Source organism: Trachurus trachurus (assembly GCF_905171665.1).
Source record: "Trachurus trachurus genome assembly, chromosome: 8".
Classification (NCBI taxonomy): domain Eukaryota; kingdom Metazoa; phylum Chordata; class Actinopteri; order Carangiformes; family Carangidae; genus Trachurus; species Trachurus trachurus.
The window spans coordinates 25,042,401-25,067,785 of record NC_139905.1 but is presented as its reverse complement, the minus strand read 5'-3'; the positions used below and the strand labels follow the sequence as shown (position 1 = coordinate 25,067,785).

Here is a 25,385-nt window from a genome sequence, read left to right as displayed (position 1 = left end):
TACAAGTTGTTTGAATGGTTTCCATCTGGACATGCATAAGCCAACACAGAATTAGTGACAGTGCATTTCTATCATAACATCTAAACATGTTTGGTTTGTTTTTGAGCAAGATAAAATCTTTTTAAAAAGTCAAAGTTCACTATTCAAACACGTTAAATTGTTAGGACTCAAAGAAAACAAACTTTAAAGTGTCCAACTTCCTTCAATGTTGCTGCATATTGAAAAATTACTGTAAGAGATAAATTGCAGATCATCGCTAAACCATTTAATCTAAGGCCGCGTTAAGACTGCCAGCCAAAATCCGATTTTTACCCCATCCAGATTGGAACCGAATGACTCTTTTGAAGTCTGAACAGTCCCAAATCACATGAGATTCGATTTTTGCAAAACGGATCGAAACCACCTCCGGTAGGTAGTTTCAAATCGCATTTGGACAGATGCGTCTGTCTTAACAGCTCCAAAATGCCAAACAATGTGGGAAAAATGTTACGACCTTTATGAAGCACTGGATTTAGGAAAAAAATAATTACATTTTATTTCTTCCACACATTTGAATTTCTACATTTTATAAATAGCAACCAAATCTGTAATGTCTTGCCAATAACAGCATAGAATCACTGTATGTGCACTCTAAACTTTGAGAGCTGCCAAATCACCATGTAGAATGTGCTTATATTACTGGTTCAAACCATGTGGCAACCATTTTATCTGTGGTTCAAGCATCTGCTTGAATGACGTGTGGGAGGATGCTAACACCCAGCAATTACATATGAAACCTCTAATAAAACTTATCACACGTTCTTAAATCACTGAATTGTGTCATACAGGCAAAAATGTGGAGAGATCAAAGTTAAACTGTTTATTACAGTTAGTGAAATCTTAATTCATACAAATCAATGTATCAAAAGAAAATAAGTTCCATTTTCTACTGGTCCCATTGTCTGTGAGAAACATTTATATATTCAATTTTATTTGCAAGAGCTAAATTCACCATTTGTCACAATGTACAGATCAGTGTGAGGCCATAAAAACAGCAAAGTGAACCAGTCTCTCATCAGGTCTTAATAAAAGTCTATAGATTGTACTTAGATGGGAGTGTCAGACGAGGCCGTCTTCACTCCTTGTTTTTCTGCTTCTCTCTCTTCTCCTGTTCTTTTCGTCTCTGTCGGCCCACCTGTCTGAAGTACAGTCTCTTGGGGTTCAGACCGTAGGCCTTCAGTCTCTGTCTGCTGAACTCACGGCCGCCTATTTTAACCCCGAAGCCTGCTGATAAGAGACGTCTACCTTGTGGCTTGTGCTTCTTCTTGGGCCATTTTGGCCTCTCAGTCCTGTTTGTCACCTCACCAGCTTTATCTGCTGCTTTATCTGCTGCTTCCTCAGGAGTAACCTGGGGCTCCTCCACCTCTTCCTGCCTCATCTTTTTCTTGGGTATCAGGACCTCCTCCTCTTCCATGTCGTCCCCTGCCTCTGTAAGAGCCTGGACAGTTGTCTTGTCTGTAGAGTCCATATTTGAGGCTGCGTCAGCGTCTTCTGCTTCTTTGTCCTGCTGCTCAGCATTCTTCATACGATCTCTCCTCTTCTTCCCCACCTTGGATTTAGCCTCCGACTCGTCTTCCCTGTGGATTCAAGTCAGATGAACACGGTCACACACTGCTGCAGTAAAGGTGGATTCATTACTACTTAGTGCACTGACTCGTACTCACTCTGTATATATGGAGCCAAGGATTTCCTTCTTCTTCTTTTCATTCTTGGCCTTGATTTGATAGTTTTTCACATCACACGCCTCTTCCTTTTCAGACCTGAGGGGGAAAAAAAAGAGAAAGGTGTTAAAGTGCAGCAACTAACCCGAGTTTAGAGAACAGATGTAAACAACAATAAGAGCCACCGTACCTGAACATGCAGGTCTTCTTCAAAGAGCACCACCGGTTCAGCTCCTTGTCGTCGGCCGTTAAAATCTGTGGGGGAAAAAAGGCATTAATTAGTTCAAACTAAATGTTCTTTTTTTTTTTGTCAGAGATTGTGTGAGCTGTTTTGTCCGGTCACTGTGGTCTGCTCAGAGAGAAGATTAAGTTGAGATCATTCCCTGGTCAGAGCTTTCCCCAGAGGGAAGCAATACCAGATCAGTCATCTCAAAGCTCATCACTGCAGCATCAATAACCACATCCAGCCAGCTAACATTAAACCCACTGCCCCATGCTCACCATATTATAACTGTCTGTCCACAGAACCCTAAACTGCTCAGTCACCATCCATAGGTACAGCAGGTACAGTAAACTTCGGTTCTCTTTACCTCATCAGGCCGCAATGAGATTTGTAAGTGTTTATTTCTTCTACATACAAAGTTGTTTCATGCTCCTTTTTTAAAGACAGCCCTGTCCTGGTGTTAAGTGGTAACATTTGGATTTTAGTTTATTTAGTCAACAGCTGGTTAAAAGTCAGCCAGAAAAAAAAAAAAAAGTCTGTTACCTGCTTTTGTCTATGTTGCCAAAATCAAGTGGCCATTACAAAAACCTGAGCAGTGAACCTGCTGCCATTGTAACTCACACATACAGTACAGGCCAAAAGTTTGGACACACCTTCTCAATCAATGTGTTTCCTTTATTCTCACTGAAGGCACCAAAACTATGAATAAACACATGTGGAATTAACAAAAAAGTGTGAAATAACTGAAAACACATCTTTTCTTCTTTGTCTTCTCTTTCTTCTTCCTCTTTCTCCTCTATCTCTGCCCCCACCAATTCTAGTTTCTTCAAAGTAGCCACCCTTTGCTCTGATTCCTGCTATGCACACTCTTGGCATTCTCTTGATGAGCTTCAAGAGGTGAACCTGACCTGAAAATGGTTTTCACTTTACAGGTGTGCCTTGTCAGGGTTCATTAGTGGAATTTCAGTGAGAATCTACAATGTAAATAGTCATGAAAATAAAGGGAATGCATTGAGTGTGTCCAAACTTTTGACCTGTACTGTACGTGCAGAGGAAAGCCGGGCAGACGTGACAACACTAAGCTGCAGGGTTTGGTGAACAGTCGGTTGTTCGGAGTTAAAAATGCTGCTGTTCTCACCTCATTGGTGCTCAGGCCAAAGTCGTTGGCCAGCACCTGTCTGTAGCGAAACCTGCACGGGATGTCGTCTATGATGTCCTCATAGTCCAGCTTGTAGTACTCATCCAAGTACTGCTCAAAGCTTTTCTCCTCTGAAACACAAACAGCTTTCAGTTAGAGAACAACTACAACACATGGGTGTGTGTGTGTCAGACGACACGGGGCGGCTGCTGCTCAGAGGCAGGTTTCAGGTTTACAGACACTTACGAGGATCAAACACAGGCTTGTTTTGGGTGATGGCCTCTGCAAAGTGAGACTTCTTCCTCCTTTTGCCCATCTGCGGCATATCCTCCTTCTTCATCTTCTTCCTCTCCTTTTTCTTCTGCTTCTTGGAGGCCGTGTGCTGCGTGGGGTCGTAGTCTGAATCCATCTGTTTCAAACAGGTTCAACTCTGGTCAGTCACTGTCTCTTTACAACAGGGTGTTCCTCTGCACCATGCAGGTGAGGATCATATCATTTCATTCAGGTTCATTTCAACTCACAACGAAGCCTTCGTCATCACAGTGTGGACCAGCGTCCTCATATTCTTCTTCGTTGTACTCCTCACCATCGTCGCCCTCTCCTCTCTCTCCCGTCCATGTGTCCCAGTTCCAGTGCTCTGTGGCACAACAAAGACAGTTCACGCAAATAAATTAACATCTTCAAAAGAATTTTCAAGCTACCACCGAGTGTCAAAACAGGTTTAATAAACAGATTGATCATGGCGCTGCACAAGAATCCTAACTGGATGTAATCTCATGGAAGTTATTCAGGTGGCATCAATTTTTTAAATAATCTTTTAGATGGTTTTACACCTTCATTGGACTCCAGCTGTGTTGAATTAAATGAATTGGACCTAATCTGAGTGACCATTCATGTAGCAATGTGCCAGTATGAAGTGTAAGGACATGGGTTTACCCCTACATGCAAATAAAACCTGCACCTGCATCTTAAAAACACTGCACCTGCTGATATGAAGGAAACACAAGCTTACCTTCGAGTTCCTCGTCGTCATCAAACTGAGGCTTTTCGCCCTCTTCATCTCCGTAATATTCATCTCCAAAGACTTTCTGCAACACAAGGAGGTAAACGTCAGTGGAGAAGAGTGAGTAGCTCTCAGTGAGTCTGCTGTGATGACTGAGCCTCTGGGGAGGAAGCAGCTGCTCTTAATGACATCTAATTAGCCAAACAGCAGACACCTGTGTGAGCAGGAAGATGTGTTCAATTGCTCCTGGTTATTTAGCACGTCTTGGTCTGTGCTAGGAGCTGCCAGGCTGGCTGGGCATCAAACCTGACACAGACTGTTGGATCCTGTTAGAGCTGAGACTTAATGACTCAAACACATCGATCTCCAGTAGCTGTTTGGACTCCATTCTTCTCTATGGCAGGATAACCAGCTCAATTACTCCAGACCAGTAATGGGCAACCCTATTCCACAAAGGCCTGTGTGGCTAACTGATCTCAGACTTCAGACAGCTGATACTCTTCATTGGATGGAACAAAAACCTGCAGCCACATCAGCCCTTTGAGGAATGGTTTGCCCATGCCTGCTCCACAGGCTTTTAATGTCCTGACTGTTAATTGTACATGAGAATTTGATTTAATTTATTAAACCACTAGAGCATAGGATAGATAGCATAGATTTATTATCAAAAGTTAAAAACAGAAAGTGTCTCTTTTTAACTTTTGATAATAAATCTGGTCTATCCTATGCTCTAGTGTGTGCTTGAGGCTTTTTGAATTTATGTATGAGCAGCTGCCCAGATGTGAGTGGACCTCTCAAACTACATGAATATATGCAAACACATTGATCAATAATGAAAACACACAGGGAGAGGAAAGCAGAAAAAAATGGCACAATAGTTTATTAATGGTCTGTACAGATGTACAACCTATCCAAAGTTTTATGTCACTCATGTTTCTATTGTTGACTACTGTACAACTATCTTATGTTGTGTACAGCCTGTGAGAACCATCTGTATGTAATCTAAATCTAAATCTCTTATAAAAGCTTGTTGTTGGGCCAACATTTAATATCAATCAAAGCCACACATTTCCCATCATGCCTTGAAGTTTGGCAGTTTTTTGGGGAGCAGCTGCAGCACCTGGCTCTAAAAACTGCGGCTGCCTTTTCATCCTGTGACATATCAGAGAGTCAGGATTAAGTTGCACCAAAATCATATACAACAAATCAATTCAATCCCGACAGTCCTACAAGTATACTTTGTCGCGTGTGTGTGTTGTGTAGGAGTGTGTGTATTCACTGACCTGCATTAGCTGGTCGTGTTGCTGTGGATCAAAGTCTCCCTCCAGGTCTACATCGTTGAAGGCGAGCTGCTCGTTGCCGGTGAGCTCCTGAAGCTTCTTCAGCTTCTCCATGATCTCGTTGCGCTTCAAGTTCTTCAACTGCTTCAGCTGCTCCCGCTTCTGCTCCTTTTCCTGAAATAGTCACGGGACAGAGGTTTGTGTGATTCACTGTTACGAAGCAGAGAGAGAGTAATACGTTTATATTCAGGTATCAGTGTTTTAACATACCTTGTCCTTCCTTTCTTTCACTTCCTCCCTCTTGCGTTTCCTGCTGTCGTCTTTGGAGCGCACCGAGGTGGCGATGTTGCGTGGGTAGGTCTTGACCCGCTGAGCGTCGGGCTCCTCGAAGCGGAAGTTGTAGCTTCTCTCAAAGTCCTCCTGCTTCTCCAAGAAGCTCTCCCCTTCCTCCTCGGAGTCCTCCACGTCATCCTGGACGATCTCGTCATAGGTTGGGATCCTGAACGCATCGCGTCCAGAACAAAGAGATCAGATCACATCACCCCAGTTCTGAAGACCTTACACTGGCTCCCAGTCAGCTACAGAATAAGTTCTGCTACTGGTTTACAAATCACTGAATGGTTTAGGTCCAGAATACATTAATGACATGTTAGTAGAGTATAAAACCAGTAGAGCTCTGAGATCTACTGACTCAGGTCAGATAGTGGAGCACAGAGTTCAAACTAGACATGGTGAAGCAGCATTTAGCTGTGATGCTGCACTCAAGTGGAACAAACTACCAGCAGAACTGAGATCAGCCCCAACTGTAAGCACTTTTAAATCCAGGTTAAAAACATTTCTCTTTTCATGCGCTTATAGCTGAGCTCTTTGTAAGAACTTTAAACTTAAAATTTTATTTTATTTTACTTTTTTATTCTTCTTTGCTCCTGCTTTTAACTGTGTGTTTTTTTTGTTTTTTGTTTTTATGCTTTATGGTGTTCTTTAAAAAAAAAAAAAAAAAAGTTTTGTCTTTATGTAAAGCACACTGAGTTGCCTTGGTATAAAATGCGCTATATAAATAAAGATGCCTTGCCTTGCGGGAGTTTATTGTACAGTTTCATTTCACGGGCCACGAGAGAGTGAACCTGACACGCAGGCGAGTGTGGTAACGTACCGATCGTCGCCCTGGCCTTCCTCGAGGTATCCCTTGTTGAGGACGTAGTCTCTGAGGAAGCGCTCCCTCTCATCCAGCTGTGGGTCGTTCCAGTAGTCCCTCAGGTATTTCTGTCCCCGACACAAACCACCATTAGAATAAATGTTCCCACCTGCTTTGATACTCTCTCCCCCATTTAACGACACACACACACACCTACCATGTCCTTCACCTCCTCCGGACCCTCCAGCTCGGCCTGGCCCTTCAGCCACTCCACGTAGTCTGCCTCCTCTTTATCCTGCAAACAGACAAAGTCCACTTCATCCTGATCTGCTCTGCTTTTGAACAAATCCATACCAAGAGGAGGAGCAGATTCTGACCTTCTCCTCCTGAGTTTTGACCCTCCTGGTCAGCAGCTGAGACTCTTCAGCCTCCTCATTGGCTGCATCCTCATCATCGCTGTCCTGGATGAACTTCCGGAAGCTGAGGAGAAGTTTCAGTGTGTGTGAATAATAGTCTGTGAGCGACAGCGCCGCACAACCTTCGGGTGGTTTGAGTCTTACCTCTCTTTCAGCTCCTTCTGCTCTTGGATGTAGCTCGGAGAGGCGGCTCGCTGAAAAGGCAGAACAGTGACAGTTACTATGGAACTCTGAACCCCTGAGGGAACAAAATCATTAGAGAACTTCATCTACCTCTCTTCTCATGGCGGCCTCCTCGTCATCGCTGTCGTCATCATCTTCGTATTTGCTGCAGAACAAAATAAAGATTTTAGTTTCAGAGTCACTCTTAAGATTCACACTGAAAGTTAACCAGGGAAGCTGCTTTCATGTTTATATGTAGGGTGTAATGAAATAACTATGGTGGCTATGTGGATAAACAATATTAACAATGATGCCTTCCACTGCTTAACTCAACACTCGTGTGAGGTTTTCAGAATAAAAACATACAGACTCGGGTGTGTAACATATGTGAATCATTGTTTTTTCACAGCTACATGCCGAGTGACCAGGGAATTAATGAATGAGAGCTGAAACTAACAACTGCTCTGCTTGTTAGTTTCTCAATTACTTTGAAAGTGAAAACACCCACTATCATTTCCAACTGTTTCCAACTGTGTTGACTTCAAAGTTATTGTTTTGTAAGTACATATTAGTTAAGTTTTACTTATAATAAAAAAAAGCAGCAACTCCCAGCAACACAAGAAGCCCAGCTAACTGAAACCAGTGTTTGTTCCCTGATAAATGACTAATAAATGACTGAATTTGTTACTTGATTGTCACTATTATGTTCTGCTAATTCATTAATTGCCTTCATTTCAGCTCTACAGTTAACACATGAACTGTCTGAGGAAAATATTTTGAAAAGGTGTTGATGTGAAATACCCACAGCATCACTGTTGACATTACATTGCAACCCTAATTTTATGGGAAACGCACTAATTGGTATATGTATTGATAGATCTCTGCCTTAGCACCATCTCCTGCCACTGACTATCAGCCAGGGACAACTCTGAGTATCAGATTAGAGTGAATTTCTTAGTAAAAATAAATTACTGAAGCACTGGTATGTGACATTGTCAGTCGCATAATTTTAGGCTAGTTAGTTTGACTTTTAGAGACTGGATGAATCAGGCCCAGAGGTGTGAGTGTGATGCAGTCACTCACCCCTCTCTCTCCAGGATGACTTTCCGCTCATAGTCCTTGAGGTACATGGGCTTCACTGCTGTCTTTGACGTCGATGGCTTCTCATCACTGGTTGATGCATCTGAAAGAGAGAGAGTTAAATCATTTGTTCACCACAGAAAACTGAGATGTCCTACTACCTGTAAAAGCACCACCAATGTGTGTATCCATCACCTTCAGAGTAAAACCTGGCGTCCTGCTGATAGATCTTGGGGTCTCTCTTCTTGAGCAGCGACAGTGTTCTGTAGAAATCCCTCTCAACCTCAGGGTCGAGCTCCTGGAGGAGTAAAGGAGAGATGAGACCTCAGACTGTTTATCTAGTGACAGAGGGATGAGAGGAGGAGAGGAGGAGAAGGAGGAGGAGAGGAGCAGCGATGCTAACCACTTCACTGTCGTCAGAGCTGGACTCGGACGTCTCAGAGTCGCTGTCCCCGGCCCTGTCTCCATAGCGGTCCTTCACTGCACCACAACAACACAGGACACAGAGAGGTTACAGTCACAGACACGACGGAGCAGAGGAAACAACGTCCACCGAGCTGCTCTGCCCCACGTTGGCTGGTTAGCACGGTGGCTAGCTAACCGGCAGCAACACTTACGTCTCTGTAACTCCTCTCTCTGTCGGTATTTCTCATATTTCTGCGCGAACTGGGAGTTGATCTTCAGCTCGGGTTTGCCCGACATGTTTGAACGGAGAGAAAAAACAAACTTTAAACTGATATTAAACTACAGACACTAGTGGAGAGAGTTCATCCCAGCTGCTGCTGCTCAACACCACACGCATGTGTGGAGCTGTGGAGCTGGATCACGTGGTTTCCGGTGCACAGGTCAGAGGTTACAGACGGTGTCCTGCAGGGGGCGCGCGCCGCTCACCACGGCTTTCTCTCTCAGCGCAGGTTTTGATGTTTCTCAACTCAACACTTTTCCCTTTTTTTCCTTTTTTTTTTTTTTTTTACCGTGACTTCAGCATATTGTCATAGTATTTGATGACTGTTTATTTTATTTGGGGAAAAAAGATTCATTCACAAACTTTCACAACACTTTTGGTTCTTTTACTGATTATCTGGAGCTACCTTCAGATTTTTAATTCGATGGTATTAGATAGAATTCAGTTAATTATTATTATTGTGTTAATTATTTTTATTTCAAAGCAGCAGTAGTTGTCATAAAGAAGCAGTAGCCTATCGTTTTTGCTCTCAGAGACATTTAAACTTCAAATGTAGCCTACTAGAAATTAATGAAAAATGAATTCATGTATAATGTTTATCATTGCATTTTTATTGTAGCCTATATTTGTTTTGTATCTGGCAGAGCACGCTCTGTTTTGTTAAAAAAAAAAAAAAAAAAAAAAAGAGAGAGAGAGAGAGAGAGGGAAGGGCCAACAACTAATTGTTTCTGATTAATTTGCTACAGTTTGATGAACAATGTGTGGTTAGAGTTATCAGCTATTAAATGTTATTTATATGGTTCAGTATACTCAGGTACCTTCCCGTGTATCTGTGAAGTTCCATGATCTGCTCACAGAATAACCTGCCAGTTTCATGGCCGACAGAGGAACAAAGAGCCAGATGGTCGGGCAGATCAAATGTTGGCTGTATTTAAATATGCAAACATTTCCTGTGAACAGTAATGGTCATTTCAAATCGGGTTAATAGCCAACACTTTTTAGTGTTGTGTTATTAGCAGATTATTGACATTTAAGGACTGAACTAAATGTTTGAATGCAACAATGTGACTTCTCATTACAAGAGTTATAACTGCATGTGGGGTTTTTATTTTCAATAAGAATAGACACATGTTTATCTCCTGATTGATGGAAAACAGTGAGTTCATCAATGAACCAGCAACAGTGAGTGTGTGAATAACATATCCCACTCCCACAGTAAATAAGAGACCGGGGATGGTTGTAACAAAGGGATGGTTGTAACAGCATCACTTTCACCAATAAGGGATAACATTAGAGTTATGTGATCAATATCATGTGTACCCACTCACTCCCTGACATTGCAAGTGAATTTGCATGGCTGTGTCAATAAGTGTGTAGGTTTTGCAGCCAAAAAACACTTTTTTAGGACAAAAACTAATATTTTGGACCAAGCCTAAATTTTGATTAGTATCGATACCGTTGAAGTTTGAATTAGGTAACTTGTATAAGATGAAGGAGCAGGTTCCTAGGTAAAATATGAGTAATTTCATCAATGTTTAATTTAAACCACCATGGTGGTACAGCTAGTCAAACAATAGCTGGCATAGTAGGGATGGTTGTTACACCTTTACCTTCATTGTTTTATTACTGTAATGACATTAAGTGTCACCATCTTTCCTGGAATTGTATGATCTTCTTCTGACCTCCACACCACTGTCACTGTTCTTCATTTAGCCGTCAGTCATGAATTCTTATTGTTCATACTGAACCATAGGAAGATGCTTTAGTGTTGGAACATGCACAATAAACTTACATAGATGCATGTTTTTTTGGTTTGGTCACAGTTTTTAGTTTTTAATCTCACTGTTACAATTTACCCCAGGTTGTGTTACAACCTACCCTGGTAGTGGGGTATAGGTTGTAACAGTGGCACTCCTTGCATTTGACATCAAATAGTGAATTCTGTGATATACTTTGAGAAGTTTAGGGCATTGCTAGAGGACAAATGAGGATACTCTGTGTCAAAATTTGAATCTGAGAGCCCTACCATGAACAGTCTGCAAGTTATGGGAGCTGAGACAAAAAGTGTTACAACCATCCCCGGTCCCCCCTACTGATCAATAAAGTGAGTCTGTTGGAGGATCCCCAATCTGGTAGATTATAGGACCGGATGTTTGTTCAACATGGGAAGAGCAGAGGTGGCGAAATCGCATGACGTACAAAAAAAACACACACAAAAAAACACTTTGTGACATCAGGTTTCTTCATGGCACATACAAGATCTGTTGGCAGAGTTTCCAGAACAAACCGGATCAGACTGGCGTGACTCTGATGTGACTCAATATGGGCCAAAAACACTGACAATGTCTATGAGCTTCCACTATTAAGATTAGATTAGATAAGAGTTACCAAAGGGAAATCCATTTGCCTGTCAGCTCATCTACCATTAACAAAAGAATTAAAAACCCTGATGGCTGTGTGGAGGATCCTCTATATCTCTCCATCCACCACTGTTGTTGTTGTTTTTTTGTCCATCAAGGTGTCATGAAGTGGATGATCCCAGTTGTCCAGAATGACCTCAAACATCTTCAGTGTGCATCTCTCCACCACACCCACCAGTGAAGCCATCAGGGAAACATGATATCCATATTAATGGAAGGAGCTGCAAATGTATGCCAATGACACTGTTGTATACAGACACTGAAAAAAAATACCCCCAGTCTCTACTGGCAGAGAGGTTGGTTCATCAACCCTAACCTCAACTGCAGACAACAACAATCCTATCCTATCCCAGCAAACAAAGGTAGCTGTGTCTCTTTTCTAAAACCAGTATGTAACATGCTGATGTCAACATTCTCTGAGTGATTTGATTTGAGAGTTTAAACTTAACTTTGTATCTACTGTGTAACAATATTTGACATTTTTGCATATTGTCCCATCTCTAAAAGCCATAAAATACCTCCTATAAATTGATCAATTAATCATAGTCCTTATCCTCTGAACTTTTATTGAATATTACCGGTGGAACCACTTGTGAAGTTGTCTGATGAGTGAATGAGACACTGTCTCTCCATCAAAACATAGTCAAAGGTCAGTGATGGTCCAGGAACTGGATGCCCAGCTTTAGTAGTTTTGTTTACGTAGGATCAGGTGAGCACCAGTGTGATATCGTCACCCACTGGGAGATCACGTTTTAAACAGAAAATATCTTGTCATGTGTATTCTACACCTAAATTTGAACTTGATCACAGATGCCAAGTCAGCTAAAGTTGTGGAAGCTATAACTGTTTGCATCAAATGGAGTTATAGACCTGACTTTGAAAAAACTGGGATGTGTTGTGGTCTTCTTCCAAACAGAAAAACGTGCTGCAGGTGACCTCAGTAGTATTTATTCTCTTCTTCTGTGGAAGTATCTGGAAAGATCCAACCCACCGCACATGACTTTTTGTGTTTATGTTAATGATTAATCATGTCAAAGGATTCAGAGGAAACATTTGTCTGAAAAACAGATTTTCTTTTTTTTTTTCTTTTTTTTTTACTGTAGGTTAAAAAAAAGAGGAAGTCAGACAGCGAGTATTAATGCAGGATCAGGAGAGATTCATCCCTGCTCATGATGTATATGTGTGTATTAATGATTATAGCAGTGTTTACGATTTCCCTGTGGAATGGAAAGTCAGCAGGAATCGCTCTTTTCTTATCTTTGTGTTTTGTACACACTTCTGTAGATGTGTCACTGCATCTTTTCCCTGACTTGTGTTATCGCCTCAATACTTCCGCTCTCACTCGGCCTTGATCTTTGCTCATGACATACCTACTGGTTGGTTTGACCACGGATCTTTAGGGTCACAGAGCTGTTTTGTTTCCCTCTCCTCTCCCCGAGAGCTGTTGTTGTGGAGTCCACTAAACTCACCATGATGCAGCAAAACATGAACAAACACGTCGCAAACTCGTCATCAGTGTTTCCACCAACCTCTCTCTCTGTAGCTACTGTTCAGCCATCAGTTTATTTTGTTATTTAAGTTAACTCCTGTCAATATGTGAATGATGAAATAACTTGTTCAAAATGTGAAAAAACTGTGAATATTACCAAACAATATGAGATATTGGTGAACATATTAGACAAAAATCACAAGTCCTATTCTATCTTTTTATTTTATGTGAAAATGAATGAAAACAAAGGACAGTGTTGTTATTTTTCCTACATGTGGTGGTCACACGATGCTGTGTTCATGATTTCTTAGAAACTGTGGTTTTGCGTTTCACCGTGACGTCTGGACTTTCTAGGAAACTGCTCTTATATTCCCTTTAAGAACAACAAGAGCGCAGCCAGGCCCCCCAGAAAAAAAGAGGGAGAAAAAAAAGACTCACGTTTTCGGCCAGTTCTGCATACCAAAAAGCCTTTGACAGCAAAACACAACACTGTACAGTTTCCAATGGTTTTCATCCGCCACGTATGTCAACTAGCTTTTTAGCCCCCATATAGCATTATACAGCAACATATACTGTAGGTATAGCAACATGGAAAAGGGAAGTGAGGTTTTAACATTTTTCTGAACTGAACTCTGCACCAGGTAGGATTGAAGGAAAGGGAAGAGTAGGGCAAAAACTTTCAAATCATTTAGGATTAATATTTCTCAATAACTAGATTTGGAAGAAAAAAAACATGTCTAATGTAGTACTGTAGTACAGGAAGAGATTCTTAACCAAAGGCAAGCTATGTGGAGAGCTAATACAAGCTCAACTAAACTAATTAAAAAGTAATAAATTACTTAATTAACTTAATTGTAGTTTAATAATTAATAATTATAGTTGGTAGTAATTGATTTTTTTTTTAAAGACTTATTTTGAGTTTTCCTCTGTTTTCTTTTTATTTTGTCAGTATTCAGTTTCTATTTTCTGCTGCATCACTTGATGGGAAAAGTAGAGAGCAAACAAAGCACATTAATTAATAAAACACTGAATAAACTGTTAAGAGTCTGATGTGAGTAGAAACAACTTGTGCATAAAAGTAGATTCAGACACAACTTTCCAAAAAATGAACTCAGAGATAGGATTCTATAATAAATAGAAGCATTTATTTATGTACAGTAGAAGTCCACAACAAAGGCTAACATGGACATTATTACCAAAAAAACAACAACAACAACATAAAGAACAAATAGTATTTACATTTATGAACATTATATGTACACACTTAACCTGCACATTAGTGGATTTGAATGTATGTGCAGCTTCACTAGCACTTATGGATTAGTTTCTCTCGACTCATCAGCCAACTGCACGACAACATCTTTGTTAGGTGTAACCTCACCCGCATGTAACGCTGCCTCGTCCCTCAAACACGTCATTGTAAACAGGCAGACACATTGATTTTGTACAGAGTTCAATAGCACCAAAGAGAACATCTGATAAAAATCGTGTAATTACAAAAGGCACACGTTTATCAGAAATACAAATAAATGAGCTCAAACAGCCGTTTTTAAAACAGCGACAGGGGCACATGGCTTTGTTTCGCCAGGAATGCTGGAATAAGGCAAACTGAAGTTCTGGTCCAAGGGGAGGATGTGAATATATACACGTGCCATGGTACAGAGCACTGGACAAGGCCCCCCTGCTCACACGTGGCTGCTTCAAAGCTTTTCTGACTTTGAGGAATGCACTGGTTCTCCTTGGGGGGGTCATGGGGAAGGAAAATTTAAAGATGGCTCTCCCGTGCACAGACAACCGATCACAAATCAGGAGAATGGAGCAGAAAAAAAGTGTCTGAGAAGCTGTGAAACTACCAACAGCTGCTGAAGGACGCCGTGAACAACTGGTTCAACCCAAACACATATGGTGAAAAGTGAAATCTGAAGGCTAACAGAGAGTACAGTGTACAAGGCACAGTGTGTTTTCACTGAGGTTACCTACACCAGTGACTCTAGGTCTCCTATAGATGATATTTCCTTTGACTACTGAGGCGTATTGTTGGTGTAAGAAATCACTATTGAGACTTACTGAGGTCACACTGGTTGAAACCGGCACATGCGGAATTTGTTTTACATTCAGCTACTGAATGGTCAGCTCTAGTGTCAGTGTTTGTCTTGGGATAAAACCTGGTCATATTTTCTTGTTTCTAGTGAACAAACAGCAGAGCAGTTTCACATTACGGGAAAAAACATTTTCATGTAGATTACAGGGGACAGAGGGCAGCTGCTTAGCTTAGCTTAGTTTAGCATTGGGACTGAAAACAGGAACACAGCTAGCCTACGTTTTTTTGCCTTGCCCTTTTCAATTGTTACCCTTACCCTCAAAAACATATTAACATCATTTGTTTAATCTGTCCAATATGTGAAAATGAAAGTTATGCAGTTTTAGAGAAAGTTACTTTCTGTGATTTCTGTTTCTGTCAACCTCACAGTAACTTCAAAGAACTTAAGTCCACAACTTCATTTTTACATTTCTGGTTGTGAGCAGATAAAACAAAAGCAAAAACATGTTAGTGAGCGTCAGAGCTTTTGAGGTGCAGTCTGGCAACCTCCATGTTTCCTGTAATTATGCTAAGTAGGCTAACTGCTGTTTGATTCTGAGCCAAGAAAGTGACTATATGCATATTTCCCAAAATGTTTGCTATTGCTTGTTACCGTAAATGGTTTCAGATATGATAATGTGCCACTGGAAGACAAAAATACTAAACAGTGATATTTACAACACTCTTTTGCAAACTCGTAACATGATGTAACACAACATGTTGGAGGAGAATCCGAATTTTTTGAGCTGCATCAAATAGATTCAGTCAAATTGATGCATGCAGCAAGTCATGATGTGTCTTTAAAAGTTCTCCAGTCATATCCTCAGGATCACAGTTACGAAAAATAGGCAAAAAAAGATAACTTGATATTGAGGAATCCAGCGGCTGATGATTTGGTATGATTTGGTGGACGGAATAAAAAAGATTGTGCAACCTGAATGTTTCACCCTGTTTTTTTCCACTGTAGAGCACTTATTCACCTGTGAGGATATAGTGGTTCAAGTTTGCCTGAGACTGGCTTTGACTTCCATTATCTTTGTGCTGAGTGAGGTAAAAATACAAAAGGACGTCCAAGGTAGCTTATCATCAAGGCTCTTCTCTCCTGTGCGCCGACATTTTTCAGTTTTCTGTGAATGCTGGATTGTCTGCCTCCTCATCCAAGCTCACAACCTGTCTCTGAAAGCACAGAAAAAATTACATCAGAGATTTGCTCTAAGCATTTTTTTTTTTTTTTGCTATCTCTAGTAAAATTTAAACTGCTTAATTGAAGTAACCCCTGTTAAGACTCACCTTTGGGTAGGAGTAACCATCAGGGCTGTGGCTCCTCCAGATGTGCACCTGGTCCTCAGTGGTTTTCTGGTAGACGGGGTTGTCAAAGTGAATCGTGTTGGTGTTCTTCATTCTGTAGTTCTTCCAGAGCAGCAGGCCACCAATAGCCACGAGACAAACAATAGCTACACGGGGGAAGAGATCGAGAGAGAGATGAGACACGATGACAGACATGATGATGATGGGAGGTGGCTGTTATTGTTTCAAATAATAACAGAAAGTGCTTTCGTGGCAGCTGCTAAAACTACTCACCCAGAGGTAAGACGATGTACAGAGCTATGGGAGTGGAGGAGGCAGGTATGGCTGCAGCAAATTCATGTCGAATATCTGAAGGAAACACAATTAACAGTTAACACAACTACTGAGACTGTAACTAGGTACAAACCAGACCAGTGTATTGTTAAAGTCAACATGCAACAACATGGATATTTATCATAAACCTTTTGAAATTACTGTCACACAGTCATGCAGGTAGAGTTCTTCAAAACGAGGTCACCAGGTATGTGCCGTGTCTATGCTATTTGACTGCAGTCATCTGAAATACACTAAAAACACCATGTTGGAACTTGCCTGTGGAGGTGGCTGGAGTATCTGTGGTGGTCTGGAAGGTTTTAGGCTTCATGGGCTGGGTTGAGGGGGTCCTGGGTTGAGCTGTGGTGGTCTTAACCGGAGGCTGGGTGGTGCGTTGTACTGGCTTGCCTGCAGTGCTTGTGATGACATTGGGCTCTGTGATGGTGGTATGGACTTGGGGTCTGGGTGTGGTCCTGGGAGCGGTGGTCCTGGGAGGGGTGGTCCTGGGAGGGGTGGTCCTGGGTGTGAGACTGGGTGTGGGTCTGAGGGTGGTCCTAGGATGCGCTGGTGGCAGATGAGGGGCGTTGGTTGATGGGACATGAGGCCTTACAGAAGCTGCAGGTGTTGGCACAGCTGGTTGAGTAGAACAACATGGGGAGAGAGTCAGTAAAGGGTCTCATTGACATAATGAAAATATTCTACATGTTGTCAATTATTATTATATATTTTCTCTTTGATGATTTACACACCAGGTACGCATGATCTCATATCTGCGGCTAGCATCATGTTATCTTGACAGACACAGGTGTATTTGGGGGGATGTCTGCCCACTTGAGGAGCAGCCAGGCACATGAATTCACAGCCACCATTGGACGCATGGCACCAATCCCTCCCTGTAAGAAGAAGGGGACAAAATATTAGTTAAGAGTTAAACAGTTTTACATAAGCCATCATTAAGTAATATTTTGGAACATTAATCACTGAAGACTGATGCCACCCTCATGTCTGTACGCTAAATTCAAGTAAGGTTGGAAACAGCTACCTCAGCTTTCCCTCCCTGTTTCCAGTCTTTAATTACTGTACATCTAATTTAAGTTGACCATACTCAGTCTAGCTAGTGACAAATTTACAGTACAAACACCAACCGTTGGCAAGAAAACTATCTATATATATATAGTATTTCTCAAAACTTTAAACTATTCTTTTAAAGTCTGCTATTTGGACCCTTTTGTGTGAGTATTTTAATACCTACATTAAAAAAATCTAATCCTAACCCTGACCTAATCTCCAGTCTTTATTTGGACTTCAGCTCTGACAACCACCCTAAGCAAAAAAAGTCGGTAATAACCAATGTAGTTAGTCAACTTTTACTTTTGCATAGTAAACTAAATGCTCATAGGGCCAGTCAGGATTTAGAAGCCTTTATGTTAGATCAACCCTAAACAATTTTGTCAATATGAAAAAAAAGGTGAATACTAATCTGATGTGAAAATGAACAACACTTGTTACCATGGTTGCACATACATAGGTCTTATTTGCGCTATAGTTTTCAGTAGAAGTGTATTACTGGTGGAAGACCTCTTACCAGCAGGCTGTTTGAGGTTGTGGTAGAGAACAATGTCTTCTGGTGATGAAAGGTGTTCGGCCACTGGTGTGATGTCACCGCCTGTCAGCCTGTTTGCACTGAGGACGGCGCTGTTACTAACGTCTGTCCAGAAAACTTTCTCCTGGAAGCACGACAAAATAAAAGAGCATAATTTAAAAAAATCGAGGCCAGAGCAGTAGCACTGAGGAATAACACTGTTGGCACATGTACAAAGGGGTTTATGACACGCCGGTGTATCTGACAGACTGTGGGTTTATGTGTAACAGAGTTTATCAGATGGTAAATACGCACCTCAAACACTGTGAGTCCCAGTGGGTGAGCCAGCCTCTCTTCGTCAATGATGATGGTGCGCCGGCCACCGCCCTGCACGTCGATACTGGAGAGGGTGTGCAGCTTAGAGTCCACCCAGTAAAGCCGCTGGTTCAACAGGTCTGTGGAGGTGGAAGTGGGTGGAGGAGGGGGAGGGGGGTCAACAGGTCAGACCAGAGGGGCCACTGCCATTCACATGAATGGAAAAAGACAAACTTGAAACCAGAGAGAGATGATTGACGTAGTTTAGTTTACCCAGTGTGATGCCATTAGGCCACTCAATGTTGTCAGTGACCAGAGCGGTGCGGTCCCCTCCGTTAAGACCCGCCTTCTCAATCTTAGCAGGATTTCCCCAGTCTGTCCAGTAAATAAAGCTGGGAGGAGGAAAAAATAATGTAAATCAAATTGATGAAAACACCAATTTAGCACAAAAATAAAGAAAACACTGAATTTCTTTCAGACTCACTTGCTGTGTGGGTCGACCACTATAGCGCGGGGTTTGGATAAGTCTTGATGGAAGAGAGTTTTACGATGGCTACCATCAGCTGTTGCTACGGAGATAGTGCTGCGAATGCTGTCGGTCCAATACAGGTTATCATGGATCCAATCAAAGGCGATACCTTCAGGGGCATCGATGTCAGAGTCCACCACTATGCTGTGACGAGTGGAGTCTTCAGCCGAGTCCATCTGAGCTCTAGACAGGGAGTGGAAACGGGCGTCAAACAGCAGCACTTAGGAGGAAACAGAGAGGGTTTCCATGGTTTCCACTGAGACTGTCTTCCTCACTCACCTGTAGATTTTCTTCTGGGAGATGTCTGACCAGTAGATCTCTTTGGTGGCAATGTTCATGTCCAGAGCCACAACGTTCTTCAGACGGGGGATTACTCTGGTGTATTCGCTTTTGTCCAAAGTCATCTTTCTAACCTCATGACGGTTGGTGAAGAAAAGGTAGGCTACTGTACCTACAAAATAAGAGCACATGGGTTAGCTGTTTTCAGATACAATTACAACAGCCTATCATTGATGTTTTCTGACTTATGTCCCTACCGGTAACCTGATTGATCTGATATCTGGATTTGTCTTCAAATACAATACATAATCAATCAAAGTGGAAAACGCAATTGTTTCAATGGTCATAGACTATACAGGCCAACAATGGTACCCAGCCAGGCTCAGGGGGGATTCAATTCTTTAACCTCAAACATCTATAATGTACCAGGAAATATCATATTTCACGAAGATATCCAATATATCACTGTTACATAATAATCCAGCAGAGACACAGTTTATATTTACCGATGGCCTTGCAAGCTTTGGTCGTCGGGTCAACCTGGTAACCCTCCTCACACTCGCATTTGTAACTACCAATCTGGTTGATACAGATCTGGCTGCAGGTGTCTGGGTTGGCGCACTCATCGATATCTATGGATTCAAGGAGAAGAGAAAGAAAAATGAAGCAAAAATGAAATGAAACAGTGTCATGAAACAAAAGCGACGCTGAGTCTCTGTGTCCTTTACAAGTATTACGAGATCCCTCTTTATCTGACAGGACACCCAGTTTGCGACAGAGTAAACAGATCAGTTGGCATCATTTGTTAATGTGACTGAAGTTCACATTAGCATGAAAAAGTACATGGATATTTGATCTCTTCTGATAGTAAACCACTGTTACCTTCGCAGCGTTTGTTGTCCACCAGGTTGTACCCGGCAGGACACAGGCACTCGTAGCCAATTTTCAGGTCTTTGCAGATGTGAGAGCAGCCGCCGTTGTTGTACAGACACTCATTGGAGCCTGCAAGAGGGAAGAAGAAAATGATTATTCTAAGGATATAATTTACATCCTTCTACACCTTCATTAACTACATAAAGGGTGTAATTACCCAGACAGTTATGAAAGAGGCGGCTCTGTACTCACCGCATTCCCTCAGAGGCTCATCTGACCAATCCCTGCAATCACGGCGCTTGTCACACACCTTGTCCATGCTAATACACTCCCCGCTGCGGCACTTGAACCTGGTCGGCCCATCACAGTGGGTCGCTGTGCATGAGACATGGACAAAAATCACGGGATCAGGTAACATGGACAAAAACTACTAGAGATGTAGTGGTTACTTAGTTTAGTTGCCAATAACCAGGAAAAGAAGGGCAAGGGAGCTGATTCGTACCATTGACGCAGCCAATTTCATCACTCATGTCCCTGCAGTCGTATTGGTGGTTGCACTGACGGCTACCATGGATACAAGTGCCATCACCGCATTCAAACTCATCAGGACGACAGGTGGGATGAGCTGAGGAACAGATATTTGGAGTTAGTACAAAGAGATGATGACTTATACACCCCTCATCAAAAGGAGAAGATGCTGTAATCATTCGTACCACAATCGGCTTCATCTGATCGATCGACGCAGTCGGCTCCTCCATCACACTTCCAGCTGCCGTGGATGCACTCCCCGCTGCCGCAGCGAAACTCCAGGGAGTGGCACTGCTGGGGGGCGGCCTGGGTGGGTGCCTGCGCGCCACAGTTCTGGGGCCACTCGTCGGAGCCGTCGGTGCAGTCGCCGTCGCCGTCGCAGGCCCACAGGCGCGGGACACAGGCGCTGTTGTTGCACTGGAAGGCCGAAGAGCTGCAGGTGATGGGCGGGCAGCTGGCCTCGTCGCTGCCGTCCTCGCAGTCCGCCTCGTCGTCGCACACGAAGGAGGCGGACACACACTGACCGTTCCTGCAGCGGAACTCGTTGTCTGTGCACTGCTTCGGTGCTGGGAGAGTAATACGAGACAGGGCGGTCAGAGTAATGACTGAACTGGGAGACATTATAAGGAAATGAGGAGTGAGATGTGGACCTTTAATTCAGATTCACTCACCACAGGTTTCCTCATCAGCTCCATTCTCACAGTCAGCTTCTCCATCACAGCGCCAGGTACTGGGGATACACTGGTTCAGATGGTCCTGGCAGCTGAATTCAGTGGGCCTGCACGTTTTAGCAGCTGGAAGGAAAAACACACAGAAAACTGTATCTGACAATACGTCATAATGAAGCTGATGGGTTATAGACTGGTTCAGCAGGTCCATTCTCATTTCGAGCGACACGTGATACTCACAACAGGTCCCGGGAAGTTCATCTGTGCCGTCTCCGCAGTCATCTGAGCCGTCACACACCCATCTGAGCGTGATGCATCTTCCATTCCCGCACTCAAACTGTTTTGTTCCACATGTTGTTAATGCATCTGTGACAGACAGAGAGAAAAACACACACTTCAGATACGACAGCGATTGTTTTGGTTGGTGACGACCAAGAGCCAATACAGGAAGACTCATTATAAACACAGCTGTGGCTGCGAATGAGAGAAAAGTAACATTGAATTTCAAACAAGACAAAAAAATGTACAGCCGTGCCAACAGCCCCGTGAGACTTTAGCGGTGCTAATGCTAACATGGGAAGAGGCTTTCAAGGACAATGCTAACAGCAGGCGTTAAATGTTTACCATATTAGCCATCACAGTTGAGCATTTGTCACTAATATTTTATTTTTTCTTGTCATATTATTTAAGATTTTGATCTGATGATGATGCAAGCCAGAAAAGTGAAATGATAATAAATGTCATTGTAATTAATTATAGCAGCACACCAGTGTGAACCTACTGAAGGCACTACAGGAAAAATCACTGGGATTCATCCTCGGTGGACCATGAATGTCCGTATGAAATTTTACAAAAATCCATCAATGGTTGTAAACACATTTCAGTCTGAACCAGTTAGCTTAGGTTTTTTTTGCTCTTCAGGCATTTTTGGCATCCCCAGTTGGGTTTCATTACAGTATGGGAGGGGACTATGTCTTCTTCAAAGGCAGAGATGATGATAAATTTGCTGCCGGACGAGCAAAGCTCTGAGAGGTATGTAATCTGGCATGACACACACATGAACAAACTCACATGTGCACGTTTCTACATGTTTAAACAGGGCAGATAAATTGCTGAACGACAAGTCAAACACAGATACTGCGCCTATGCAAGCAGTCCAACCTGTATTTATCAGCACAGAGCCGCTGATACCACGAGTTCATAACCACAATAAAACTCTAATTTTCCAGCATTTATGGTCGCTGGCAGCAAAATCACTGAAGATACAGAGTCGCCCACCCAACCCCCCTCCTTTAATGGACCCAATGAAGCCACTGAACTGGAAGAACCAATTAGACTGTACATCAGACAGACAGCGTTTTATGAAAAGGTACTCAAGGCCATTCCTCCCTTTGGCCCCAGGGGCTCAAAACCTCGAATGGCCACCTGTTTCTGACAGGGGCCGGAGGGAGGGGTCTAACAATTAGACCACCAGAAGCTTGGCACGTTCTGCGTCTTCATAACATATTGTGTTTGACCACAGATTTACATTTAAATATTAATGCTCAAGTTATTAAATTTTCCTGACTATATGCCCTACGGTCCTGGATGGAAAAAAGATCAGTAATACATGATGTATCCCATCACGTGCTCCAGCATAGTAAATAAGAACTGCCTCTGGGTTAAGTCAAACATCTGGTGCTATCAGTCATGCTTGGTGCTTTAGCAGCAGTTAAACAGGCGGAGGCCGTGTTTCTCCGAGGTCCTGCAGGTCGAGGAAGTGGCTTCTGTTGTAGTATTTTATATGACTCCATGATCACATTATAGGTGAATGAACAGCCAGGTTCTTCTTTATGACTTCACGTGAAGGGCTGTCCATAACTGCCCTTGTCATGAAGATAATGATTAATGTAATGTTTACCAACTCTGACTTATCTGGAGGATATCCTGGTGCTTAAAAGCAAAAATATACAGAACAAAAGACTTTTCCATTTCGCAACAGAGCTGTGGATCCCTTCACTTTATTACACATCAGCTCTGATTCTCTGAACCTGAGGACACAACACTCAAACCCACAGGTTCATGCTGGTTATTTACTCAAAGGGCTTAAAGTTCAGGCCGTGAAAGACAAACTGGACTAGATGGCAGCATTATTGATTGGGTGAATATCAGTGCCGGGAAGATAATCAATGCACTTATACTGTTTGTTGCCCACTCTCATCTGAAGGAGAAAAACGAATGACTAGAAACTGCCCAGCCTTGATCCTGAGTTGAACCAAATTCCAATGAAACACCTTGATGGATTTCTCCTTGCACGTATAGTTGACAGACAACTATTTCACAATAGAGGGGACACAAATGAGACATCTTTGTGGCCAGGTGTCAGCCAGTCCCAACACGTTTCATCACACACACCGTTTCTAAGAACCAGCACACCGGGAACTGGTCTGGCAGTGACTTCACATCTAACAGCGCTTACAACCAAAACCAAAGGAATGCTGCCTCAAGACAATGTGGGTGTTTGTCTTGGAGGATGAGTTGGAGGACGTCCACTCATTTCCACAGAATGGGGAGTTTCAGGTTTGAGGGACTCATGATGGTGGCGTGTGTGTGTGTGTGGGGGGGGGCTCCTGCAAACAGGCTGGATATTGCATCATATAGGGAGAATATGTGTAACAGTGGCAAAACCAAATTCATCCAAATGCTCCCATGATGGGGGTTTCTATAGTGTGTCAATCTTAGCAGTGATTTAAATGCAACTGGCGCCTTTCCCACATTATGAATGGCAGCAGCTTCAAAAAGTGGCTTTTCACAAACCCGGCTTGACATCCTTTACACACACACGTACACACACACACACACACACTGCTCACACCTCATTGGCTGCTGGACCTGCTGCGAGCTGAGCGCCACTAAATGAAAAGCACAAAACGCGCAGCTTCATTCAAAAAAGCCGGTTAGAGAAAAAAAAGCGGATGAGTGTAAAGCAGAACAAAGAGCACCATGCTTAAAGGACGGAGGATTTTAACTGATACACTCAAGGCCGAGTCTGAGGCAGAGACGATGTGCAACACGTTTTCCTCGACATTTTTATTGTGAGAGAAAAGGGAGAGTAGGAGAAATTTGACCTACATTCTGTGAATCAGTGCGCCCTCCCCCCATCACCTTGCATCCGGTGCTGTCAGAGGAGTGGGCAATTTAAACCCTACACACTGAATATATGGCTACTCCGCCCCGAACGCTACTGTAGGCTACAGTTCTTTATGTGTGTGCTTGTATGATAATAATGATAACAATTATTTTCATTATCATTATTTAGAGTTTTTAATTTAATATTTATTCTTTGGGATTGCAACCAATTCCGTTGTACTTGTGCAATGGCAATAATAAAGTCCAAGTCTTAAAAAAAAAAAGAAAAAGAAAAGAAACAGGTTTAATTCAATAATATCCAGCTAAGCACGGCAGTATTGTAGTATTTTCAAGCATTTGACAGATGTCAAGTCAACAAATTGAGCTAATTAATGATATAATTAGCTAATTGGAGAGGCAAGAAATGTGAACTTACTTGTGTGAAGCAGGGAGCAGAGCAGCAGCAGCAGCACGGACGGGTAACACAGTCCCATGGTTTTCAGCCGCACTGGAAGATGCATACACGCTGAACTGGACATACACTGGAGATACACTGTTGGCTCTGAGGTGTGTTTCTACACAGCAGCAACACCTGTAGTATCAGAGGATCTGGTTGTTGCCCTCTTGTGTGTTAGAAAAGCTCCTGCTGGAGGGTCTGAGGAGGGATGCTCTGCACACTGTAATGTTTGACAACAACATCAGACCCATTTCAATGTGGTCCAGGGGTGGGTGGGGCCGAGAGAGGCCCAGGAGGGGGAAGGCGGGACCAGGAGTGGTGTGATTTCTGAGGCGCACAACCTCAACAATGTGGAGGCGGAGCTCCGAGGAGATGGATTTTACTATGAGTTTAACCCTTTCAGCGAGACAGGCGGACTCACATACACGCACGTGTAAGGTATGGATATGTACGTTGGTTTCATTCCCTGAAGGCAGAGTCTCTGACCTTACAGCTACAGCACAACATGACTGCGCAGGGGCGTTGCCCCCAGTTAGGGCAACCTCAGGGGCCCCACAACAGAATCTCTGACAAGGAGAGAAACATCAGAGATATGGAGAATATTCAAAGGAATAT

At 42.7% G+C, this 25,385-nt stretch overlaps 2 protein-coding genes across 2 annotated transcripts; both read right to left on the bottom strand.

Annotated features, from left to right (window-relative positions):
- Positions 1 to 746: 746 nt before the first annotated feature.
- On the bottom strand, positions 747 to 8,934 carry kri1 (KRI1 homolog). The gene is made up of 18 exons (XM_083976629.1): positions 8,755 to 8,934; positions 8,541 to 8,617; positions 8,333 to 8,435; positions 8,141 to 8,240; positions 7,169 to 7,223; positions 7,040 to 7,089; positions 6,857 to 6,959; positions 6,697 to 6,774; positions 6,498 to 6,607; positions 5,615 to 5,843; positions 5,348 to 5,518; positions 4,074 to 4,149; positions 3,583 to 3,698; positions 3,308 to 3,470; positions 3,062 to 3,192; positions 1,891 to 1,955; positions 1,704 to 1,799; positions 747 to 1,616 (listed from the first exon to the last, which is right to left on the bottom strand). Exons 1-18 carry the CDS (start codon positions 8,837 to 8,839, stop codon positions 1,115 to 1,117), a joined length of 2,310 nt encoding a protein of 769 aa, XP_083832755.1. The 5' UTR covers positions 8,840 to 8,934; the 3' UTR covers positions 747 to 1,114.
- Positions 8,935 to 13,854: 4,920 nt separating this feature from the next.
- On the bottom strand, positions 13,855 to 24,978 carry ldlra (low density lipoprotein receptor a). The gene is made up of 18 exons (XM_083977588.1): positions 24,750 to 24,978; positions 21,446 to 21,571; positions 21,209 to 21,331; positions 20,723 to 21,103; positions 20,512 to 20,634; positions 20,262 to 20,384; positions 20,019 to 20,138; positions 19,643 to 19,768; positions 19,137 to 19,308; positions 18,813 to 19,040; positions 18,602 to 18,720; positions 18,329 to 18,468; positions 18,017 to 18,158; positions 17,181 to 17,324; positions 16,711 to 17,064; positions 16,393 to 16,467; positions 16,102 to 16,265; positions 13,855 to 15,987 (listed from the first exon to the last, which is right to left on the bottom strand). Exons 1-18 carry the CDS (start codon positions 24,850 to 24,852, stop codon positions 15,931 to 15,933), a joined length of 2,820 nt encoding a protein of 939 aa, XP_083833714.1. The 5' UTR covers positions 24,853 to 24,978; the 3' UTR covers positions 13,855 to 15,930.
- Between the last annotated feature and the right edge of the window lie 407 nt (positions 24,979 to 25,385).